The 25,136-nt window shown below is 43.8% G+C and overlaps 1 protein-coding gene across 10 annotated transcripts in view; it reads left to right on the top strand.

Annotated features, from left to right (window-relative positions):
- Dgkh (diacylglycerol kinase eta) overlaps nucleotides 1-25,136 on the top strand; it is a 163,221-nt gene that overhangs the window by 80,090 nt on the left and 57,995 nt on the right. For 2 of the 10 annotated variants that reach the window (XM_029469092.1, XM_029469093.1), the window contains exons 5-7: nucleotides 21,852-21,956; nucleotides 22,201-22,333; nucleotides 25,013-25,119. In XM_029469092.1, coding sequence (XP_029324952.1) covers nucleotides 21,852-21,956; nucleotides 22,201-22,333; nucleotides 25,013-25,119 — 345 coding nt within the window. The other 8 variants (XM_029469095.1, XM_029469094.1, XM_029469097.1 and 5 more) reach the window with 8 other exon arrangements.

Here is a 25,136-nt window from a genome sequence, read left to right as displayed (position 1 = left end):
TCTCCCTCTAGATTTTCCTTAGTTCAGGGAGCCGCTGTGGCTCTTCATGCAGTGACACACTTTTTAGCTCCCCTGTGATGCATTGCTTTTGCTAAGTCATAACACCTACCCATACTTCCAGCCCTCACACCGGGGAAATCTCCGCCACCGACGCCAGTGTCTGGTGGTTAGGTGCACGGAGCACAGGACAGCCAGGTAAGCAAACAGAAAGGAGTGTGACAGAGGTGAGCACTGGCGAGGAGATGAGCCTGGAGAGGAAGCTGGTGGATTCGGAATCTGTCTTATTGATTTATGGGCATGTGGGATAATTCATAGTGTAAACAGTGCTTTGACGCGCCTTCTCCCCAGGGTGAGTTGAGTTTGAGAAGAGGAAAGCCAAGAATAGAATCCTGGGAAAATGTTAAAATGTAAGGTTTGACCAGAAGACTGAGCAAGAGCTTTCTTAAGTGCAGGAGTAGCATCGCCCAGGCGGCGATGTCATAAGAACCCAGCGTCAGACAGTTTCAAGATGGAAGTTGCTAAATGTCAGGTGCTGTGGAGAGGGCAGGTCCGGGAGGGGTTGAGAGGTGACTCGAATTTGTGAACTTGGGGCTTGTGTGGTCACGTGGCTGCGGGTGGTTTTCAGGGCAGGGTGGTGGTGTGCATGCATTAGGCTGTTAATTTGAAGTGGGGCAGCTGGCTTCTTCCCGGGGCTTGGCCGTTAGGAGCCGGGGAGTGTTTGGGTGCTGAGAGCATTGTGGTTACGTTGCTTCTTTTCACTGTGCTTTAAAACCGGACTTGGAGTGTGTTTATGTGACGATCGGAAGGAGCTGTTAGATGCGGCAGGATTGCTGAGGGAGCTGATGGGTCTAAGAGGCAGTGCGTGGCCTGAGCACAGAGCTGAGGTGGGGGCAGGCAGGGGCAGCAAGCGTGTGTATTTCAAGCCCAGATAGTACCATTTTCTCCGTGAAGCCGAAGATAGGGTGTGTGGCTGTGAGTGGGAGTCCCGGAAGGCTTAGAATAGCTTTGGCGGAGAGATGGCACAGAAAAAGAGCATCGGGGGCCTGTAAACTACGTCCACTAAAGACTGGCTTTAGTAATGTCTGTACTCTGTGCTTATAGAACAGTCACTCAATTAATAGAGAGCAAGCAAATGGATTGATCCAGAGCGGTGGTTTACAAGGCCTTTGGGGCAGAGGGGAGAAGGAAATGCAGGGTGCTTGAAGCCTCAGCTGCTTATAGCTTCTCCTTCTCCCTACACTTTGTGTTCGAGGCTAAAAGACTAGAAGGCAGAGATAGCTTGGCTATTATCCAAGCAGGCTCCAGTAAATGGGAGGAGTATAATCCTATAGGTTCTCATCACCATCTGGCTTATATGTGCCATTCAGTCTACCCTTCCTGAGACCATTGCGTGGCGGTAGCTTTCTCCCTTAGGCTGTTGAAATACCACCGCTTCTCCAGTTCTTCTGCTTCTTTCATTTACAAAATATAAATTGACTTCCCATTATATCATTGGCATTTATGATAAGCAGAAAAATTCAGAAATGGAGATTATATCTACATCGTCTTGCATATGTAAATCTTCCATATTTACCCCCAAGGTTGAAATGTTGCTTAATATCCAAGGCTAAGCCAAGATAGAAAGTACCTTGCTAGTCCTACCAGTGGAACTAGCCATTTGGCTTCCTCTAGGAGCAAACAGGGGATTTATTTATTTATACCACAGAGAGCTAGAGTTAATCTGAAGGAAGGAACCAAAATTTACAGTGCAATGGTTAGAATGATTTCAGGTATGGTCTGGGACTCAGAACAGTTACAGACAGAAGAACTAGAAAGGCCTGGGTTTGGAAAGATTATGCCAATCACTTCTGCAGCTCTGCCTTGCCCTCAGCTGCTCTTGTTTATTCCTGTTATGAACAGAACTTGCCCCGAGCCTGCCCTTTATATAGGTAAGTCTGTGTTTTTATCATGACCTCCCTGAGGGCAGGGACTATGTCTATCTTTGTACTTCAAAGAACTTTTACTCGTGAGTGTTTGTTGGTTTTGATTAAAGTTTCTATCAGCTTGAGAAGACATAGTGGCTTGGATATTTCATCAACCAACTGCTCTTTCTGAAGCTCCTTAGGCTCGTGATGTAGAGGCTGAAAAGGAAGATAGATGGCTTAGTGCTGTACTATAATAGAAACTTGGTAGAACTTTCCACAGCATAAAATGGAGCAAAAGGCATGTTTTCAAGTGGTAATTGACAACCCTCCTGCTTAAATATTTAAATATCCTGTCTTCCTAGATCATCTTGACTGCTCCTGACACCGCTATTTTAGCTGGTTCATGTCAGAGGTTAATGGCGTAACATGATGGGATTGCGGCTAAAGACTCTGGGAGGGGCCAAACTCTGCCCTTCTTGAAGTCCCTGAGGGTCATATATTGACAAGAAATGGTGGTACATGGACAATCTATAAATAGCTGGTGGAAAATATAAAACTTATGCTTTGCTTGAAAAGGAATGCTCAACTCTGCAAAGATGGCTTCTATAGTGAGTGTCCCACAGAGCAGTGTCCTGCTTGCTTTCCCTTGAAACAGCTCAGCGTCACTTCTGTGGTCGGGATCTATGAGTGCCATGAGGCACTCGGACACCAAGACTACAGCCAGGGGATTGTGGGTGTGGTTTAAGACCTGTGTATCCTGTGGGTCATGTCTTACACAGTCTCCAGTCCACACCTTCCTTTCCTACTCTGGGCAGTAAGGATGTTTTTCTGTTGTCTATATCATCATGGGCATTGTATCAGTTTTCTGCTTCTGTCTATTGGACTGTCATGACTACAGTAGCTTTAAACAAAAAAATGCCCGTTGATCTGACAGTCCCTGGGTTTTGAAGCACAGCTGGATTCCTCTTCCCCAAGTCTCACAGTTGACAAATTAAATAATTTGTAGATGAATTTTTAAAGATTTACTCCTTGTTTTTAATTACACTGACTTATTTGCGTAGGGGTGGGTAGGTGTGCGTGCACACTCACAGGCATGTGGATCTCAGAGGACAGCACTTAGGCATTGGTTCTCTCCTTCCATCATAAGTCCTGGGGATTGAACCCAGGTCACCAGGTTTGACAGCAAGCGCCTTTCCCCACTGCACTGTCACACGAGCCCCGCCACCAATTTATAATGGTCTTAAATTGGGTTTCTTTTGTTAGAGGTTTATGAGTGGTTTTTTTAAGGCAGGCAACCACTAAACCCTACAAATACTGAGAGCCCCTTCCTGTGACTTCAGGTGGTGGTACTGCCACCAGGGACTAGGAAGGGACACTCGCAGATATCCTTACTGTTAAATGAATAAACAAGGTTGGTGTTTGTTAAGTTAGGTGACCAAAGCCACATGAGTTAATCCCTTTAAATCCACATTTTCTCAAGTAGACTGAGAGCCACAGCAATGGAGTGGCTGCTTTCTAGGGCCCTGAATATCAAATTAATGTGATAACGTATCAAGAACCTAGGACAGCAAAGAGCACATGCCGTTTAGTGGATGGTAGTGGCTTTTGCTCCCAATGCGGCGTCCATCTTTCCCTGAGTTGGCACTATGGAGCCAATTTATGAACGTTTGGGAACTTTAAAGGCTCTTTAGATGAATTCCATCTTGAGAAAACATTCCATCCTGCCTGTCTTTGAGAGGTATAAGGAAGATCTATGTCGACTTTTTGTCCTATGTTCATAAGAATGGTTGAGAAAAGCAACCAATTAGCAGTGAGATGGTAGTCAGAGATTACCAGGGTAATACCATTTACTAACGAAGGGCTTTGAGGTGATTTAAACACTACCCAAGTCACAGCTCTTGGAGCTGTTCTGATGAGTCCTTTAAACTTTAATGAAGATTAAGATAAACTTCAGATAAATGCCTCGTCATTTCAAGAAGCTGTGTTGGTATTTAAATCTTCTGAGACGACCCAGGTCTCTAATCCCAGTTGATGGCTGAGGCAGAAGACTGTCACGTTCTTAATGAAATCTCTCTGGAGAAGCCCTCAGACAGCGAGAGGGGTGTTTCCAAATCAAGTGGAAGTTGGTGTGTAAGCAGCTTTTAGCCTACCAGAGAATGAGCAGCCCTGGGCAGCACAGCCCTTTGTGCTGGCTTAGGGCATCTGCTCACATGGGGGGTGAGGAGCATGGCACCTGATCCTGTGCCCACGGAGCTCACTGTGACGGAGTTGTTTTCTCAACCTGTGAGCCCAAATACGTTCCTTCTCCCCCTCACTTGCTTCTCCTGAGGTGTTTGGTCATAGTACCTGAAAAGACGCCACTATTGGATTTGATTGTGATTCTGACATGAGGGTATAAAGTGTTTACATTCAAAGAAACCATCAAGCAAGGAGAATACTGTTGTGGGCCTTGCATCCCAGGAATTCTGTATCCATGCCATCTTTGGCAGAGCATCCTGGGTTTAATGGGAAGGAGAAGTGTCCTGGGAGTTTGTTTCTGAAGTGGTTGCTTTGTTTATTCTGGCTTCCTCTCAGTTGACAAAGTTCAGCTGTCTCTCTTTGAAGAGGGACATCACATCCTTTGAACCCAAGAAGGTGTCAGTTTGCTTTCATCCAGTAATATTTCAGTATTTAATCCTGAAGACCAAAACTGGCATTTTCCCACGTGATCTGTGGAAGAATGTCATGTCATGTAAAAGGTAACTGGATAATAGGCCTTAGCTAAACAAGTCACCTACCCTAGTCAATAATATGGATTCTTGTTCTATATGCTTTATACCTGACATGTCCAATGAAGTGATACTACCATAGTCTCTACTATATAGGCAAGAAACAGAGAAGCCAGCCTCTAAATCATGGAACCCACGTGTTGGGTATGTCACCTCAGACTATACTCTTGGCCACTCTACTGACTTCCTTATTTGGTCATTTAAATATATGTGGCGATGATAGTTATCCTTTTGTTGGTCTCCTGTGTTCAGTTGTCTTTCCCGCATCAACTCAGTGAGAATCTAAGGCTACACTACCCAATGAACAGGACACACATGCTGGTCAGAGTACAAATCTAGAATATTACAGTACATTCGGAGAGCTAGATCTTAAAGAGAAATGTAGAAGACGGTGGCCGATATTTCTAAGCTGCCTGGGAGTCTTAGGGTTGGATGGCGTTAAGGACTTTATTTTTTTTTAATTAAAAAAAATGGGATGTAAATTGAATAGGTAATAAAAAAGAAGAAAGAGGAAGAAGAAAGAAGAAGAAGAAGAAGAAAGAAGAAGGAGGAGGAAGGAGGAGGAGGAAGAAGAGGAGGAGGAGGAGAGAAGAAGAAGAAGGAGAAGAAGAAGAAGGAGAAGGAGAAGAAGAAGAAAAGAAGAAGAAGAAAAGAATAGGGGATATGGGCAACATGGGCCCAGCAAGTTACAGGTCTTGCCACACAAAACTGGAAAGTTGAATTTAGTCTTCAGAGCCCGTGTAAAAGGTGGGAGGATAGAACTGACTCTACAGTGGTGTCCTCTAACTTCCATACATACACCCGATGATGATGATGATGACGACGACAACGATAATGACGAAGATGATGATAAGTTTCAGAATATTTGAGGAATTATTATATAGGAGAGGCAGTGATCGGTTTGTGTGGTTGCATCCACAGAGGGTTGACTTCAACTCAACATAGAAAGAACTTTCTAACTAGAATTATCTAATAGAACAGGCTGTTGTGAGGTAAAGACCTTGCCCATTGTTAGAACTCCACAGTCATCTTCTTCCTTGTCAGCAGAAAGGGGCTTTCAGAGTCTCCAGGACAGGCCCAGGTCCAGAGCTGAGATGAACTTCTCAAGGTTGGACGATGAAGAGCTGTGTAAATGTGGGGCTCTTGTTGGTTTGGGATAGTCAAGGCAGCATGGACTGAAATGACTGTTGAAGTGGCCTCACCTCTTACCACAGGCTATGTCCTGATCCCACGCAGCAAGAACACAGTGAGCTTCCTTCAAGAAGGCTTTGAGGAGTCAGTGACCTGGTGTCTGTGTGGGGGCAATAAGATGCTGACAGAAACAAATTCCCTTCTGGCTTCAAATACTGTGACTTCGCTGACTTCCCAACCCTGGTGCTTGGCACAGAGGGGAAAGCTAGTGCATATTTGCCAACTGAATGCACAAATGAATAATATTTATAAACTTACTTATTTTTTGGGTAAGCAGTAGCCTTTCATGTTTTAGCATAGGTACAGAATTTCTCCATCTCCCTCTATGATGTTTGGGTTTTTGTAATATCTCTGTAAATATCAAATCTTCATGAATTTTTATATTACATACAGTTACTCAGATTGTTTCTAAACCAGGATGTCTCACAGATATGATTCACTACAGTGGTCTCAGCTTTGATTACATAAATATTAGAATCCTAATAGTAAGCCAGCCTAATTATCTTAGATCTATTTTGATTAAAATATTTTATGGTACTTTAAAATGGTTCCGTGTTAACATACAACTTAGAAGCTGAGGCAGGAGAGTAGCCATGAGTTTGAGGCTAGTCTAGGCTACAGCAGGTCAACCTTCCTTTTCTCCTGAAAAAAGAAGAACTTTTTATGGCTGGGCCTGTTGCCAGGGTTATATGAGGCTGGTGTCCCAAGTGCACTTTAGTCAGAGGCATTTTGTGAAGACCAGTAGGGCATTTCTGTCCAGATGAAGTTTCTCATACCTTGATGGACTGTTTTGAGGGCTGACCTCCCTAGCATTTCTGTCACATTGCAGCGCCTGGTGAAGGGTAGCCTGCCACACAGCCTTCTCTGCCTTGGGACAAATGATAAATCTATTTCCTGTGGGTGTTTCATGTTCAAGGCCCTTCATATGTATCAGATCCATAGTTGTGAGCTGATGACATTGCACTCAACCACCGCCCACAATTGGCCCTTGTAAGTGTATGGAGTTAAACATTAAGAACCATTTTTTCCCCGTAGAACTACACGGGAGCTGGTAAGGGTTTCTGTCTCAGCAGCCACAACCTCTGTAGCCACCGAGCTCTGCAGAGGCGTCCAGAACGTCCAGACAGTGCGAAGGACTGCTCGGGGTCATACGTGGACACATTCTCCGAGGAAGGACCACACTTTACTTGAACTTCAGCGCATGTGTCTAGATGAAGGGCTTAGTTAAAGACACTTTGGCCCCCATATTCGTGTAGGTGAGCTCTGATTTCTGATATCTGTTTGCAGTCCAGACGGAAGGGCTCTGTAAAGGACAGTATCTTGCCTCATGTCAGTGCCTGGATTAGGGGCCTAAGACGGGCAAATGAGTTACTGGCCATAGCGACAGTCTTAAAAGTAGAAAAAGCTAAGTATTTGGATATGTCTAAAGGAGGCCCGCTAGGTGATAGCCATCAGATTGAAGCAGCAGGACTCTGAACTGCAGAGGCCTTGTGTCCTGTGGCACGTGCCCTGAAGAACGGAGCACATCTCAGACCACAGATTATAGCTTCACTGGACAACTTAAAGTATCAACCTGTAGGTTTAAACATGTATCTTAAGAATTATGTTTTATGCTGAATGTTAAAAATTAAAACAGTGCTAAGGAAAACCTGTTATTTTACAAGATCTCAGCAGTTGAAGGTATTATACAGCAGCTGACAATGCCTTGGGTTCTGGCAGGGTCCGGTGTATGAAGCATGATGATTAGCGAGTATGGAGTTACTTTTCGTTTTTTTTTTTTTTTTTTTTTTTTTTTTAAATCTCACCCCATTGCCTCAGTAAGCCTGGTGAGAGCTTCTCCTTCCCGTAAGCAGGTTAGAGGGACTGAGAGGTTCAGACAACTTGCATGGGGTAAGTTTTTACAGCCACCCAATAGCATAATTAATCGTTAAACTGTGAGTGTTTTCCATGAGAATGGATTGCATATTAGAATTTTCGGGGTCATAGGATGGTAGTAACTTGGTAAAGGTCTGCTTTTTATAAATGATTTCCTGTGTATGAACATTTCCCGGCACGTGTGTGTGCACACCACATGCATGCCTGGTACCCATGGGGACCAGAAGAGGGTATCCAGTCCCTTGGAACTGTAGTGACTGATGGTTGTGAGCTGCCACACCGGTACTTGGGATTGAACCTTTGCCAGAACAGCCGATGCACCTCAGTGCTGAGCGCTGTCTCCAGCTCCAAGGAGCACCACTGTGAATGGGATGTGCTCTGATCTGTTCATTCATGGTGAAGTTTCATCATCCATTAAAGCACAAAGAGCACAGATGTGCAACAGTGACCCGGTTAGCAATGATTAGAACACTTGGTCAATTCATATGCTGGCTGCTAGGCCAATTATCTTTATTAGACAACTGGGGAGTAGCCACTTTCCTTGGTGTCTTAGGGAGTAATCCAGTTTTCTGATAAAGTCGCTAAGTTAGATGTTGCCAGGAAGAGGTTCTCCATGGAGAAGTTGTTGCCTTCTTCATTTTTGTGTCTTGGACTCAGTTTATACTTGGCCAAGACCACATCTTGATTCATGATGACAGAGATTTGCATTAGTTTAGGACAGCGGACAGCCTGGTCTGCAATGGACCAGGGAGATTGAAAGCCCATGGATGGCAGAGAGGTTGAGTGATGGCCAGCTGGGGACTTTACATTCTCACAGGTTTCAGCAGTTAAGACCTGCTGGTGGGTCGGACAGTCCTGAAATGCAGGCTGCATTAGCCAGTCAGGGTTGGGGGGGGGGTCCACCAGCCCTCCCAGGACACTCAGAAGCTTCGATACACTGCCAGGCCAAAGGCAGTGTTTTTGTTTTCAGGGGAAAACAGACTAGTAACAGAACTTTTAAGAGCTTCGAAAATATAGAGAGAGAGACATCCTTGCCTATCAGATGTCTGAAACAGTCGTCCTTAAAAATTGGAGCTTCCCTGGGAATCTTAGGCTGGCAGACAGACTGCTGAAGCCTGGTGCCAGCCAGAGAGGAACTTATCTCTAAGAAAGAGATTTCACACACTCTTCTGACAACTTGTCAGACCGCCTTGCAAGAGAGACAAGAACCAAAGCAATAAGGGTGAGACCACACTGTGGCCAACTGCTTAGTTCTGTCTCTGTCTTATCTTTGGTTTAACCTAGGTCACGTTTTGAGACCCCAGAGATGGACTTCAGGAGCCCTAGAACTCCATTGCTTCTTCCCAGTGTGGCTTTGTCTTCTTTTTGCTCTTCAGATAGACAGGCTGGCCAGTAAGCCCCAGGCTCCCCATTTCCTCTTTCCCAGTGCTGGGATTACAGGTGCCTGTTTTCCCTCTCAGCTTCTATGTGAGCACTGGGGATAGATTTTCGGCCCCCCATGCTTGCTTGCCAAGTTCTCTCCTGACTGAAGCATCTTTCCAGTTATGTTCTGGTTTTTGTGCAAACCTTATTAATTTTCTTTGTCAGAGTCCCATCAATAAGTCAATGTTTCATGGTGACTGGGCAGTTGCGGAGCCCTGTTTGTTGGGACAATTGTGCTGTCTGCAGAGCAGTTGTGACTTCTTGGAGCCTTTGTAACTTTTCATATTACTGTACTTAACAAGCTATTCATGATGGGTAGAGTTATTTCCACTAGCAAGGACTGAAGGTGTTATTCTCAAAGTGATTGTAGGGAAATCTCTGGAAGAGTCTAACTTGGGAGTTAATGTAAACAGGACACACATGTCAAAGGAAAGAACGTGAAGTAATGGCTCCAGTCTTGCTCCAAGCCTTCACGGCTTCAGCCTGTGTGGAGTCATGATGGATAGCGAACCATTCTATGTATGTTTGCCGAGGGATGCATTACATGGGCATCGGCTTCACATTGTCATAGCAAAAGACTGGAAAGAACTCAGGTATGTCAATCAGAGATGATTGACTTATGAAGACAACCCTGGTATGTCAAATCAGAGACAATTGACTTATGAAAAAGTCACCACAGAATGTAGTGCATCCACAGCTGGAGTATGTGACAAAGCAGGCTGAATCCTGCACTTGACTCAGGGAGAAAACTCAGATAGAGAGCAGTTAAGATTTCATAATATTACGGCGTGCTTGTGTATGCACGCATTTTTGTGTATTTAAACTTCAAGAGAGCACATAGTTCTCACATATAGATAGACGGTCTCCAGAGAGATACACAAAGAAGCTGACTGGTGTTTATCTTTAGGAAGGCAAGTTGGTATCTGGGGCAGGCCTAAGCAGCAGACATTTCCATTCTAAAAGTATTTTGAATTTTCTCTCAAGAATCCTGTATTACCAACCATCTCTGGCAGCTTCCCGTCTGATGCACTTGACAGGAGTAAGCAATTAGCTTGAGACGCACCTTGGGCAGTACTGCTAAGGAGCCTGGCTGTCTACCACAGGAAGGAAGGAAAGAGTGGACAGGAGACCTGTGCAGAAAGACTTCAGGGCTGTGTCCCAAGTGGAGGGGCGGGGGTGGGCAGAGAGGAGGAAGCTAATGCACAGCTGGGTTTGGAGTGTAAATTGTGCTTGAATCAAGGGTGGGTAATAGATATAAAAGCAGGTTTGCAGGAAATGAAACCTGGACGGTGTGGATTTGAGGTAGTTTTAAGATCTCCTGGGAACATCAAGTAGGCAATTGGAGAGGTGTGTTCAACTCTATTAAAGTGATTTGGGGGTGTTGTTTCCATGGCTTATTTTAAGTTTATAGCAAAGTCAAGTATCCTTAAGTTTGAGCACAGACTAATGGAAAATTTAAGTTTTAGGAGCGTCCCATTTTGTAGTGAGCAATACAAAGAAAAATAATTATCCTGTTTTGAAATTTCCCATTGCATATGTGTAGAAAGCCATTTACAGTTACAAACCCAAGAGCTTGTGCCAGGGGACCGAAGCTAATGCATTCATCGTTCCGATCTCGGGCACAGTCTGAAAATACTAAGTGAATGGCCACACTTTTAATGTGCCCATTAACTAATACCACTAATTTACAGTGGGTGTGTCTGCAAGAAGCCACGTAAGTAATTCCTGGAACATTGTGACCCTCGGCATTGCAGTTAATGCAGAAGATTCCATTTCTCACACACTGTAAAACCCCCAACGCCACACCATATGAGATTGTGTACCTTGTAAGTGTTTTGTTCCCTGAGGGTACCTGGTTTGCAGTGACCTGTTTGTTCATTCGTGAATGAAAGCTGTGATTATGATCATTGTGGTTCATTTTTGCCAGAGGTTTTCTTATGTTTTTATTGTTCATCTTTAAAGAGCACACATATCTATAGGGCTGAGAAGCTACTGCATAGAGGCTGTAGTTACTATCATTGTGCACGGTACATATGTAAAGGTGCCTCTGTGTGTGTGCGTGTGTGTGTGTACATCAGAGGACATCATTGATTGGCTGCCAATCCTCAGGTTGTACACACCAGGTTGTTTTTTGAAGCAGGCAGTCTCTCACTAACCTGGAGATTATCAGGTTGGGCTGCCTGGCCAGAAAGTCTGGGGAATTGGCCCATTTCCACCTTACAGGTCTGAGTTATAAGTGCATAGCACCATGCCTGGCTTTGGGATCTGCAGAATAAAGCTCAGGTCATCCTACTTGCAAGGCCAGCACTTTCCCACCTGAACATCTCCCCAGTATCCCATCATTATTATTTCTGAATAAGAAAAGGAGAGTGGTATGTACGATGAGCCTGTGCGTCCAGACTGAGCAGCACAGTTATCCCCATTCTTTTGTGTCTGGTGGCTACAAAGGTAGGGAGAATTTAGTTCAAACCCAACAAATGGCCTTCCGTGACCTCTAAACCTTTATTTAGCGCTTTAGAGTCATGCAAGGAAAACAGATTGCTACTTTCTTGATTATGCCAGTACAATGAGGATAGATTCCTGGCCTGGTACAATTATTCCATAAATAGCTACTCATGGTATGCAGACTCACAAAGTTCTACACACTAACACCATCTGAACCTGTGGCTCTGTCCCATGCCGTTAATTCTGACACTAAGATCCTCCTCCTTTCTAGCGTACGCCGAGACCCTAATGGAATCTTCCAGGCACAGCAGCCTGTCTGCATCTCACGCCTTTCCCACTGTTAAAGAAAATTGTAGTTTTATGCTATTTTTAAAGTTTAAATTAAAAAAACCTAGTTTTTAGTACTTGATATTTTGTAGAAATATTAGGGGGAGGGGAAAAGAGAGAGGAGGAAGGAGAGAGGAGACTGAGGGAATGTATATTAGTATTACGAGAGCACCAATCCATGTCTATTTTTTTTTTTTTAGGGAAATTGGCAATAGAATTTGATATACATTAAAGTTGTTAAAAAATAACTCTAGCCAGGCAGTGTTAGCGCACGCCTTTAATCCCAGCACTTGGATGCAGAGGCAGAGTGAGTTCCAGGATAGCCAGGGCTACACAGAGAAACCCTGTCTCAAAAAAACCAAAATAAAATAAATTAAAAAAATGACTCTAGTTGTAGATGGAAGTTAGATTAACATGGAAAGTGATACTGCCGTGACTTAGTCTTGAAATAGGGTTGAGTTCAGTTTTGTTGTGTTCTGGGGATGCTGAGGGTTAAACTGAAGGCTTCAGGGTAAACACACTGGGCCACTGAGATACACCCCTAGATCCAAGAAGATTTTGTAATTTGTGAAGGGAGACAAGCTGGCTTTCTCTTAAGAAAAGCCTTGATGATTATGAATTATGGAAGTTGAATTTGATAGCTCTTATCAGTCAATACCACCTTCCCATTACAGCCAGTGCTCAAAAGCCTTAATTCATTAGCTTCTGTGGACATTACAGTTACACCGACAAGGAAGATGACATAATTGTGTAAAATGTGTTTGGTCTTGGGAAGAACGTAGTAGGCTAGACACTTGGTCTGGGTGGAGGGCCAAGCATTTCTTAGGATATTAGTGTCTGTGAGGAGGCTGAGACACTCAAGTCTCTTACCTTATCCCTCAAAGAGTTTAGGTTGGACTTCGAAATATACCAGTGCTTTCTCAGTTTGCTTTTCTGTCGATGTGATAAATCCCATGACCAAAAGCAAGTTGTGGAGGGAAGAGCTTATTTGGCTTACACTTCTGGGTCACAGTTCAGCACTGAGAGAAGTTATGGTGGGCACACAAGCGAGGACAGAGGATGAATCCATAGAGCAATGCCGTTGACTGACTCACTTCAAAGGCTCGTTCAGTAGCCTGGCTTATACAGCCTAGGGATAGTAGCAGCCCACAGTGAGGTGGACCCTCCTGCATCTGTCAGTTATCAAGAAAATGCCTCACAGACGTAGTCGCAGGCCAGTCTGATGGAGGCAGTTCTTTATTGGAGGGTCCCTTCTGTCATGTGTATAAGGTTAATGTTGGAGATTAGCCATCACAGTCCTTTGAAAGGGGACAAATTTAAACCACAGGCAAATGACTCTGTGGTGGCTGCCTCTTGCCCTCACCCATTCTTTGTTCCTCATTTCTTCTCAATACCTTCATCCATTCTCTTTCCCCATTTCATTCGAGGTGAAGAGACACATCTCACCTCATGGCACCTCACCCCGCACTCTTCACTAGACATTCCTAGGATTACAGAGCGAGGCTGCCTTGCTTATTTCCAGCTTTCAAGGCAAACACAGCTTAAGCAGAAGCTGTGAAGGGAACTGAAGGCAGCTGTTCAGTCAACCATTGCATAGAGAAGGAATAGCAAATCGCTTCGTTTTTCTTGCTATAACGCTGCTGCTGCTATTTTTATGTCTATGTAAGAATTAACAAATTGTGGACAGATCACTTAGTGTCTGGTTTTTTTTTTTTAATCAGAAGATTCTTTTTTTAAATTTTTCTTTCTTTCTTTTTTTATTAGATATTTTATTTAGTGTCTGTTTTTAAAGTCAGTATGCTATATACAATTAACTCATACTTAATGTATGAGACAGTGGGGGATCAGTGAGGCGGTGCCTTCTGCCCAGGGCAGGAGTCAGATATGCCTATGAAGAAGGAGAGAAGCATACTCTTGGCAAGGATGGCCCCTTGTTATTTATTGACCTAGAACAATTGCATCTGTACTTTGAAAGTTTCCATCAGAAGTTACTCTTCAGTACACGTCCTTCTGTCTTTCTTGGTCCTTGTCACCAGGGAGTAGTGTCTGACTTGTTGCTGCTACGGAATTCTCCCACATCAGAGTTACTGTGTGTAGGGAATGACTTGATTTGTAGTTTGATTGTTGAAACAAATATTCCATCCAGATGTGCATAGCTTCTCCATGCCAGATAGATCAGCAGGCATAGCGAAGACGTCCTTGTGATCGTAATAAGCCTGCCCCTTTATTCTCAGCGCCTGTTGGGGGCTGTTTTGACTTTTGAGATGACCAGTCTTTATGACAGGATTTCCCCCACCTCCACCATAGACTTGTAAGTTGTTATTTTAGTCAGTTCAGTGAAAGTGAGGAGCAAAAGCATAGGAGGACTTTGAAGAGGCCGTGTGTGTGTGTGTGTGTGTGTGTGTGTGTGTGTGTGTCTTGGTGCACAAGTATAATCATGGCTCATTGCTGACATCCCACAGGGAGTTCTAGAGTCCTGTTCACACAGTGTGCTTCCTAAATAGAACATTTCTTAGTATTTTATATGCAGATTAATAATGAAGTGTGTGTGTGTGTCTGTGTGTGTGTCTGTGTGTGCGCTCATGCACATGTGTGCATCAAGCTTAATTTTATCAATGGTCTACAGTGTTTTTATAAATCATTCCACTTCATCTTGCATATGGTGAGACTTGTGTTTCAGAACTTCATGGAACTTCTTTTTCTCCTTGACCATTCCAAGGAGATTCTGTACTGTTCACACAGATAAAATGAGTGTGTGTGCATCACATCAGTTTCTAAGGACACCCTCTTTTTATTAGTAGTATTAGGTTTGTTTTTTTTTTTCATGACAGAGTTTCTGTGTAGCCCTAGCTATCCTGGAACTCACTGTGTAGACCAGGCTGGCCTTGAACTCACAGAGATCCATCTGTTTCTGCCTCCCAATCAAATACTGGGATCAAGGGTGTGCACCAACACCACCTGGCTGGCATGTTTTCTTTAAAAAAATTTTTTTTGTTTATTATATTTTGCATGCCTCTGTGCACCACATGCTGACAGCACCGTGTACTAATAGAGGCTAGGAGAGGATTGCAGAGCCCCTGGAGCTGGAGTCACAGATGGCTGTGACCCATCATGTGGGTGCCAGGAATTGAATCTAGGTTCCTTGGAAGAGCAAGAAGTGCTCTGACTGAGCCACGACTCCAGCACCACAAGACCTCTCCTTACCCTGAAATTCTCTTCCCTTAAATTTTACTGTCAGCTGAAAGTACTCAGGCACTTTCCATGGTCACAGTGCCCTGAATGAACTCACTGTGACATGATGTCACTCACTGTTCAGTTCCATTGTGTGCTGTACTACAGTGTAATGCCATTTCTTCCATCAAAATGTAGGCAACCTTGGAGAAGATATATGTTAAATCTATTACTCCCTCAGAAGAAATTGAGTAGATAATTGCCAGCTGAGAAAACAGATGGGGCTTCAACAGTGCGATGATCAGTTAAGAGAAATACTGACCCCAAACCAGACCACTTAGGAAGTTCAATGTAAGACTCACAAAATGCAGACCCCCCTCAGGGACCAGTATTAATAGACATTCCCGAACTGGCCAGGTTGAAAATAGGGACTTTAGGTGTTTTTATTTCTACCTATCAAATTCTGGTAGATTTCAGTCTATTTTAAACAACACAGGAGTCCAGAGTTTATATAGGACAACCAAATGAATCATTAGAAATCACGATCTTGTATATTATATCAGGTGTTATACATGGAAAGCTATTTTGGAATAGTGACCTTGAAAGGAGTAATGTTGTAGGCAAATGGCTAAGTGTAGTTTGGATTCAGAATGATGCCCAAAGAGGGACCAAACCCCACAAGGGTCAAAAGTACCTTTTTGACATAATTGGGACCCGACACTTCAGAGTTAGACACTTAAATGACCTTTCATGGTTAATAACCAGGTGAGTAGCGAAATTGTCTGCCTAGTTGTGCCAAAGCACGTCCTGAATTACAGCCAAAATTGTCATCACCTCCCCTCATAGCTCTCGAAGGTGCTTCTGAGAGTGGTGTTGAGGCGGGCTGGGTATGTATTGATGAAGGTGTGCACCTGTGCCCTCGCATGCCTGTATGCTTGGGCAGTGGAGGTCCCCAGTCTCCACTGAAAAATGGGAGCATCTCTGCTCCTAAAATAGTCACTTAAGATACACGATCACATTGCAGTTTGGCACATTTAAGTTGTCAAAGTGAATTATTTCGCTCCATAAAAAAAGAATGAGGAAAAAAAGCAACATACATAATTAAAGAACTGCATCTAGATTTCATAAGGGATGATGGAAGAAATATATTAAGAACGAGCAGTAGATAACTACAGGGAGGGCGGCGAAGCTAGTGTTAGGAAGGCACACTGCTGTTGGATCTGATTAGTCAAACCATAGTAAATGTGGACAACAAAGTTACAGCTCAGGTACAGCTCCTGCTCGCCCCACTCTCCTGGAGAGACTTCTCCCCAGGTGTGAACTTGTCCTACAGCAAGGTTGGTTCCAGATTAAAACCCAGCTAGTCCTGAACAGAGTGGATGCAGCCGGTTAGAATGTTAGGTCAGAAAGAAGATTTCTTAACAGAAAAGATTGTTGGACATGAAGTGGTCTAAGAATGTAAGAGAATTCCCTTTATCTCAGAGCCAGATATTTGAATTAGAGCTGTCTGTCTTCTATAACATAACTGTGATCAATAGTAACAATGGCGTGCTAAATTCATCGCAGCTGGAGAGGGACTCTGACTCGCTGAATATTTTGTAAGCGTTATTCAGTCACTGCTGTTGCTTTAGGTAAGGTTGAGTGTACTGAATTAGGAGAATCTCCACCCCCACTTAATATGTTGGTTATTTCCTTTGTCCAGGAAGGATGTCAGTAGGTCATTGTGATAATTCTGATGGTGTTTGTTAGCTAGGCAGTGAGTTTTATAGGTAGGTACCTCCAATTCTTTATTAAAACTCTTATGACTTTCATCTTGGATCACAAATACAAGAAATAATAGATATGAAATCTGTAAACGGCAGTGCAGGTCTCTGTCACTGGTAAGAGATAGATAGCTGTTAGCGAACCCTAGCCTGGATTGTGTCATCGATTGAACTCCAAGCACCACTGAGTTACTGCTCTGTCCCAAGTTAGCAGCAGAATGAGTGAGGCTCAGAAGCATGGCTACAGCCCCAGACACAAAAGAAGATGCTGGTGTGATTCAGGCTAGGTTGCCATGACTCCAGACAGTTCCCTCTGATTCACTTCTACTTAGAAACGCCTTTCCGTTGGGAGCTCAGACAGTGTTGTATAGAATGAAAATTATCGGTAGACATTGGTTCTCCAACTTGTCTCTACTTTCGAAATCACCTGGATTTTTTTTTTTTTCGTTTGCTTGCATGTTTTGTTTTTTAAGAATTGGTACCTACCTCTACCTTCATTGGATGAGAGAGCAGTTACTTGTAAGCTGAGATTTGAAAAGCAAGCAAACCAGAAGATTGTGAGATATAGAAGGAGCTTGAGGGATCCTACTTAGGTCCACCATATATTTAAGTAGTCTTTTAAAAACCTGTATTTTATTCTGTAAAATTTCATACAGTATATTTTGATCATATTCATCTCCCATCTTTCTCTCCAGTTCCTTCCAGATATACCTCCCACCTCTCTGCACCCTCCCAACTTTTTGCTGTCATTGTCTCCTCCTTCTCCTCTCCCCTCCCCGTCCTCCTCTTCCTCCTCTTCCTTCTCCTCTCTTCCTTTCTCCATTGTGTCCAGTCCATGTTGCTTATTTGCGTATAGCTATGGAGCCAACCCCTGCAATGATTGACCTACCAGGGGTTACACACTTGAGGAAAACTGACTCTGCCTTCCCCAGGATCTGCTTGGTTAGGCGTGAGAACTCATGAGCCCTCCCTGCACATGCTGAACTATTCACGGCTTCATCTTGTGCAGGTCTCCCACAGGGCACTGGTGCTGCCGGGAGCACATGAGTACAGTCCCTGGGTTACATCTGAAGACGCCACTCTGCTTCAGTCTGCCCACTCATCTTTCCTCTTCCTCCATTTTCCCCGAGTCTTTGTCTGTAGCTATCTCTGTGGGGTGCATGGGATGGTGGGAATGGGAGGGATATGGACAGTCCTATTTGTAGCTGAGCCTTCCTCAGACCTTTATTCTCTGTGATTGGAACAGTTGTGGGTTTCTGCATTAACCACAGGCCATTGCTGAAAGGAAACTTTTCTGATGAGGTCTGAGGTCTGCACTAATGTGGGGCTTGAGAGACTGATTTTAGAGGGTAGTTTGACATTGTATCCATTTAGCAGAATAACAGCCGGTGGGTTCACCCCAGGGGCCTATCAACTCTCCAGCCATGGATTCTTGGCTAGGTGTATAGCACCTGCTGGCATCTCCTCCTGTGGAGCGTGCTTTAAAGCCAATCAGAAAGTGGTAGGTTCTCCTCCACAACACTGGGGCCGCCCGTGTACCTGTGGATATATCTTGCCACACCAGTCAGTATTTCAGTTCACAGGGTTCACAGCTGGGTAAGATTGTTATTGATGGTCCACCCACTCCAAGCACCCCTGCATAGCCCTTGCCAGTTCTACGAAAGCTAACTAACAGGATGATTTCTGATCAGAACCAACTTGACTTCTTCATGCCTGTGATGAAAGTATATGGTGTGCCTTCAGCAATAGGGGCCTTAACATAGAGTTCTTGTGGTCAGCCAAGAACTCACAAAGAATTCAATTGGCCTACAATCTCTTGATAGTGTTTGATTGTGTATCTGGTTTTGTTTTTGTTTTTGTGTTTTAGATTGAGTACCACGGTGTTACAGTCTCATAGGATTTTATACTTAATGCTTTATCAGACCAATTCATTCTCTCTCTCTCTCTCTCTCATCTTACTTTGTAGCCCAGTCTGAATAGGGAGCTCACTATCTTGCCCAAGAAGGCCCCAAATTCAAAACATTTTTTTCTGCCTCAGCCTTCCCTATTTCTGGGATTACAGAGTCTCCCTCCCCACCCAGGCTGAGATATTCTTGAGTCTTAGAAGTGAGTAATGGTGTGGTTGGATTGATGATTTTGCCAGTAACTCACTGTTAACCATGCCTACTAAAGGGGATTTTGTCTACTTTCCTAGGCACCGTTTAAGAAATCAAGTTAGATGCCATTGCTTGGTACCACATGGTTTTCCACACATGTACATCCACATGTTTCCTTTCCTCCCTTACAGACTCTTCTGACCAACCTGATTTGGCCCCCTGCACATACCTAGTAAATGACCCATGAGCATATGTGTGTGTCAGTGTCTTGGTGGCTGCTGTAGTTTGAAGAACACTAGTTCAGATGTGCATGCAAACACTGAGTGTGTATTGGGGTGACAGGAAGAGAGTTAGATAGAGAGTCGGGAGCCCTGTAGGATGGGTAAGCCTCAGATCCTTTGAGGAAGGTGCAGCACAGCCTCTGGTTCCAGAAACTTCCCAGACTTGCCTTGACAGATGTAGGAAGAAAGCCCCCTCTCCCCTCAAGTGTGAAAGGAGTTCTGGCCTCCCGTTAGGACTGGGCTGCCTGTGATCCTAATGAAGTCTGAGTCAGGTATATTTTCAGCTAAGAAACAAATAATTTTCTAAATTTGCCCTCCCTCAAACTTTTGCCTTGCAAAATTTGGAAAGACATGAGGCTGGAGTGACGGAGAATAACCAGTCTGTTAGTCAGCCCTACAGCCGTGGGCTTTTTTCCCCACATGGGCAGTGGGGAGGAGATATAATGTATGGAAGCTGGCTGATGGTGGACCCTGGAGGGGAAGGACCAGGCTTGGTTTGCTGGCCGAGCCAAGCTTGGCGTAGCCCAGACAGTGCGGGCTTTTTAGTACCACGGCTGCAAAGCTAGCCATTTTTGTTCCGCATCATTTATGAAGAGCTGATTTTTTTTTCTTTCACACTGACTTCTTAAGAGTGTGGCTTTATGATAAGTAGATTCTCAATTGTGATTAATCACAAGACCTGTGCTTCAGAATAACCGTAGCGTTTTTGTCTGAAGTATATGATGCTCTTTGCCTTCTCGTTATGGCTCGGCTTTAATGTCTTTAATATAGTCTTGATTGAAAGGTGGAAGTTGCAAGTATGCATTCTTCACTTCATGAGCACGTAAGGTGCACCGATGACTAAGCTATGCAGCCTTGCTGGAATCCTTTAGAACAGAAGCATCTTGTCTAGTTCTGAGATCTCTACGAGCGTTTAGAAGTCATCGCCGGCCTTTTACATTCATGATGGTTTTAAAAGGTCTTTAGTTTTGCCTGTTGTCCTATGCTTTACCCAGAATTCCACAGAGATCAAGATCAAAGCATGAGATGACACCTAAAAGGAACCCTAACACACAGCTAAAGTCAGATAAAGGCTAGAGGCAGTCCTTATTCGGATAACATCAGTGAGCCAGGGAAACATGGAGGTTTCTGGAGGCCGTGCCAGCCTCCAGAGCCAGGAGTGTATTATGATTTAATGGTACCTCTCTGCCACATTTGATGAACTGCCCTAGCAAAACATTCTGAAGCAATAAAGCATCCATTTGGCTCCCCAGTAATGAGAGAGGCCTTGCTCTTTGCATTAACTATTTATTCAGGAAGAGAAGTGACCAACTGCTAATAAGCTTTACCCGAAGAAGGTCGTTTAAAGCAAGAAAATGCGAAAGCGAGGCTGTCTTCGATTTCATGTGCAATTAACAAAGACGCAAAGCAGAGCAGTTGGTGCCCCAGTGCCACGTGGCCCCACACTGGTCTATTTAAGTGCACAAGCCTGTCAGCAGTAGTAGGAGCTTTTGGGCTTCAGGAAGATGGTGTAGCCTAATAACAAGGAAGGACACCATGGCTGGTGAGTGGCTCAGATGGGCTCACGTCTCTTGCTTGTAACCGTAGACTTGCTTAGATGAGCGGTGGCTCAGCCCCCTAGTTTCCTCTTTAGAGAATGGTCCCCTTTTCATTTTTCATATAGATTTGTAATCCTTGTAATCATCCCTCATGAAATCTGCTGCTTGTATTGTAAAATACTTATGGTAATACTTACTAGTTGATCAAGAGGTTGGACTTGGGGAACTTTTATATTTGCTGTACAAGTGTATCTCTAACATATTATTTGAAAATAATTTTCTTGCTCTTGTACCATAAGTATATAAACGTACTCACTTCTTGCAGTGAGTGCTGAGGTCACAGTAACTTAAAGGCAATGTGCATGATACTGTATTTATAAGCACAATGTCCAAATCTTATTTTGAAATACCTTTGGTGCTATAACAGCAGGAGTTTTCCATTCCACCTACTTTAAAGTCCTTAATATAATTAATTTGCTTTTTTCCAGTGTCATGAAAAAAATGAAGTCACAATTATTTTTTTTTCTTCAAGCTAAACAAAGGATTTTTATGCTACGTCTTCTGGTGCGCTCTGACTAAAGAGTAGCACTGTAAATTTCTGCCCAGTGAGAGGGACAAGCCTTCAGATGAGTCTGAATTACATAGGAAGCAGTACGATAGCAAGTTAGGGATGAAATTTAAGCCTACTTTTCTTTTCATTTTTCAGTTTAAAACTCTTTTCCCTATTGAAACCGATGTTTCATTTCAAATTACTTCAGAGCATATTTAAAACCAGGTTCCGAGATGCACTCCGTGCAGTAAGACTGCCGGTTTATTTGTGGGAGTCATCGTCAGAAAGGGCTAAGAAGCCTGATTACTAGCAGCAGCTTCAGAGACCAGCAGAGACTTCCGAGGGACCATCCTTTCCTGGAGATCACACAGAACAAAACTCATCTGTGTTCCAGAGGTTTCTCTTTCCTTCATCAAGGACATAAAGACTTAGAGCATGGAACTGTCTTGTAAGAGGCTGGGTTTTTAAAACCCCTCCTGGTTGGTTCTTTATGATCATTAGATCGAACCGTCCCTTTCAGATCATCACTCCGTTCAGAAGGCTGATGCTATGTGCTGAGAACAGGAAAGAGATGGAGGACTGGATCAGCTCTCTGAAGTCAGTGCAGAGCAGAGAACCCTATGAGGTAAGGCACCACCTACTGGTTTCCTATCCTAAGAGTAGCCAAAGAGCTAAAGCTAGCCCGTGAAGAAATTAGTATTGGCAAGCCCGTTAGAACCTGTTTAGAGTAGATTTTGTTTTTCCTTGAAGTGCTTCGGTGTTCACAGTAACAGGTTGACAGTTTGGTAGCATTCACAATTTGCAAATAGTTGTCAGTCTGTAACCTCGCTCTCCTGTTTGCCAACTCTGACTGAACATTGTCTTCGTAGGTGGCCCAGTTCAATGTGGAACATTTCTCAGGGATGCATAACTGGTACGCCTGCTCCCACGCCCGGCCCACCTTCTGTAACGTGTGCAGAGAGAGTCTCTCTGGAGTGACCTCCCATGGCCTGTCCTGTGAAGGTACTGTAGCGGTCTGCATTTGTGTTCTGCCAACGGCTGACGTACCATAGACACCTTATCTAGGGCACTGTGCCACTGTGAAGGAGGCAGCTGGGTGGGAGCGAGGCCTGGGAGTCTTGTTTAAATCAAGATGCAAGTTTTGGCCGGGCGTGGTGGCGCACGTCTTTAAACCCAGCATTCAGGAGGCAGAGGCAGGCTGATTTCTGAGTTCGAGGCCAGCCTGGTCTACAAAGTGAGTTCCAGGACAGCCAGGGCTATACAGAGAAACCCTGTCTCGAAAAAAAAAATAGATGCAAGTTTTGTTGTAGCTCAGTGTTGGACTCCACACATGGAACTGATTTGAGGAAATGCTGTTGCTCAACAACAAAATTCAGTGTTCTCTTGAAGGAACAAACTACCTCTGTCTACTAAAATCCCCTTGGGCTTGGGACATTCTAGTTCTCATTGTTGTAACTGGCCATGGCGACCAGTGTATACGTTTCTGCCGAATTCCTAATGGTTATTTATATTGCATTATTTGAAATATTTTCCTTCACTTATGGTTCATTTAAATGGGCATCATCTTGTCATTTCCTTTTCTTTTGTGTCCAGCCCTGGGGATTGAGCTCAGAGCTTCATGCACGTCAGGCAAGCATCTTCTGGTGCTAAATCACACCCTCCTGGCATTGTGTATGTGAGGTTCTTTACCGTTCTCTAAAAACAAGGTCCAGGCTAGCGTTGGCTTTCTTTTGCTGCCTTTTTTTTTTCTGCTGGAATTTTTAGTGATAAGATGTTATCACTTTGTTATCTGGAACTTACTTTGTAGACCAGGCTGGCCTCAAACTCAGAAACTAGAATTTGGGACCTGTGAGGACCAAATGCAAGCCTGCCAGTAGCCAGCAAGGAAAAGCACATGACTTCTCCAGTGGGGAAGAATGGAGCATGTTGGGTACAATTTTTGGAACTGTGTGTAGGACGAGTTTAGCTTCTTCTCAAACGCCGTCACATCGTAATTGTGCACACACACAATTAGTGTTTACGTTAAAGTAGTGATCGAATCCCACTCACTCCTAATGGATTCCAAACAAAATCTGAAATTTCCCTTGTCAGCTGTTTACTGACTCCACACTGAGTCTGGGGCTAAGCTCTGTGGTCTCACACTCTTCCTCAGCTGCCCGGTCAGGCTGGGACTGGGCTTAATGCACAGAAGCAGAAGTCAGATAGACTCACTGTAGAAAAATTAAAACAACACTTTTCATAGTCTCCTAATTTAATTGATCCCAAGGAGTAACTATCCTTTACAGTTATTTAAATAGTATCCGAACAAAACAAGTGTAAGCAGTAACTTTTTTAAAAAAATCAATAATGTCAAATATATAAATAAGGATGCTTGTCTTAACTACTGTTTAAGATTTAGGAAGGTTCAGCATGGTACAAACTAAATGTTGGAATAAAAGCCGTTATTTTACCGCAGTATTTGTGAAGGTTTTGTGGGTTTATGTAATGACATTATAGGCCAGGGGATACAATGTTTTTCAGCCCTCCCTGGAGAGACTCAGTTGTCACCTTACAAAATATAGGTGAAGAGGAGTCACCTGCATTGGTGACCACAGCAACAGTCAGGCTTGTCATTGCTTGTTATACAGGGCTGTGAGTCTCAAGGCCCATTGCAAAAAAGCACTTTATTATTACAAAGCTCCGTGCTTGTTTTAAATGATCTGTTTCATATTTTTAATTTTGTTTTTTATTAGTTATATTATTTATATTCCAAATGTTGTCCCACTTCCCGGTCCCCTCTTCATAAGCTTTCTACCCCATTCCCCCTTCTCTTTGCTGCTTCCCCACCCACAGACTTATAGCCAACCATTAGACTGAGCCCAGGGACTCCAATGGAAGAGTTAGGGGAAGGACTGAAGGAGCTGAAGGGGATTGCAACCCCATAGGAAGAACAACAGTGTCAACTAACTGGACCCCCCAGAGCTCCCAGGGACTAAGCCACCAACCAAAGAGCTGTTTCATTTTTGATGGCAAGCTTTTGAAGTACTGAGGGGATTATATAATTTTTACTATCTTATATATTCTTGCATGGAACTCCCTATATTTCAGACTGGCCTGCCTCTAGCTCCTGAGTGCTGGGATTAAAGTGATAAGCCACAGGCCCTGCTGTCTTTGTGACCATTTCCCAAGCTGCCTGATTGTTTTCTTAAACGCCTCTGGATCATCCTTCCCAGATGACAGTTTCAAACTGTTAATATAAATGCACGGCAATACAAATGCCTGAAATATTTACCTCAGTGAATTTTCTCAGATGAGACACATCCGAAGTGGGGAAGCTTCACCTAGAGTGACGGCGGTGGGATTATAGGCTCTCTGGCCACTGATTATTTTGGGTGTGTGCAGGTAGTTAAGACTGCTGGATCTTAAACTTAAAAAAAAATAACCTGCCTTTTAAAAATGCCACGATGTAACTTCTTTTTTTTTAAATTAATTAATTAATTAATTTTTGGTTTTTCGAGACAGGATTTCTCTGTCTGGTCCTGGGTGTCCTGGAACTCACTTTGTAGACCAGGCTGGCCTCGAACTCAGAAATCCTCCTGCCTCTGCCTCCCAAGTGCTGGGTTTAAAGGCGTGCGCCACCACACCCGGCTCTATGCTGTAACTTCTTTAACTTTTTTATGATTATTATTATTATCTTTTTAGTGTGTAAGTTCAAGGCTCATAAAAGATGTGCAGTGAGGGCAACAAACAACTGCAAATGGACCACGCTGGCCTCCATCGGGAAGGACATCATAGAGGACGAGGATGGTGTAAGCTGTGGCTCTGC

The sequence above is a fragment of the Mus caroli genome, chromosome 14 (assembly GCF_900094665.2).
Source record: "Mus caroli chromosome 14, CAROLI_EIJ_v1.1, whole genome shotgun sequence".
Lineage (NCBI taxonomy): Eukaryota > Metazoa > Chordata > Mammalia > Rodentia > Muridae > Mus > Mus caroli.
This window is presented reverse-complemented; position numbering and strand designations above follow the sequence as displayed.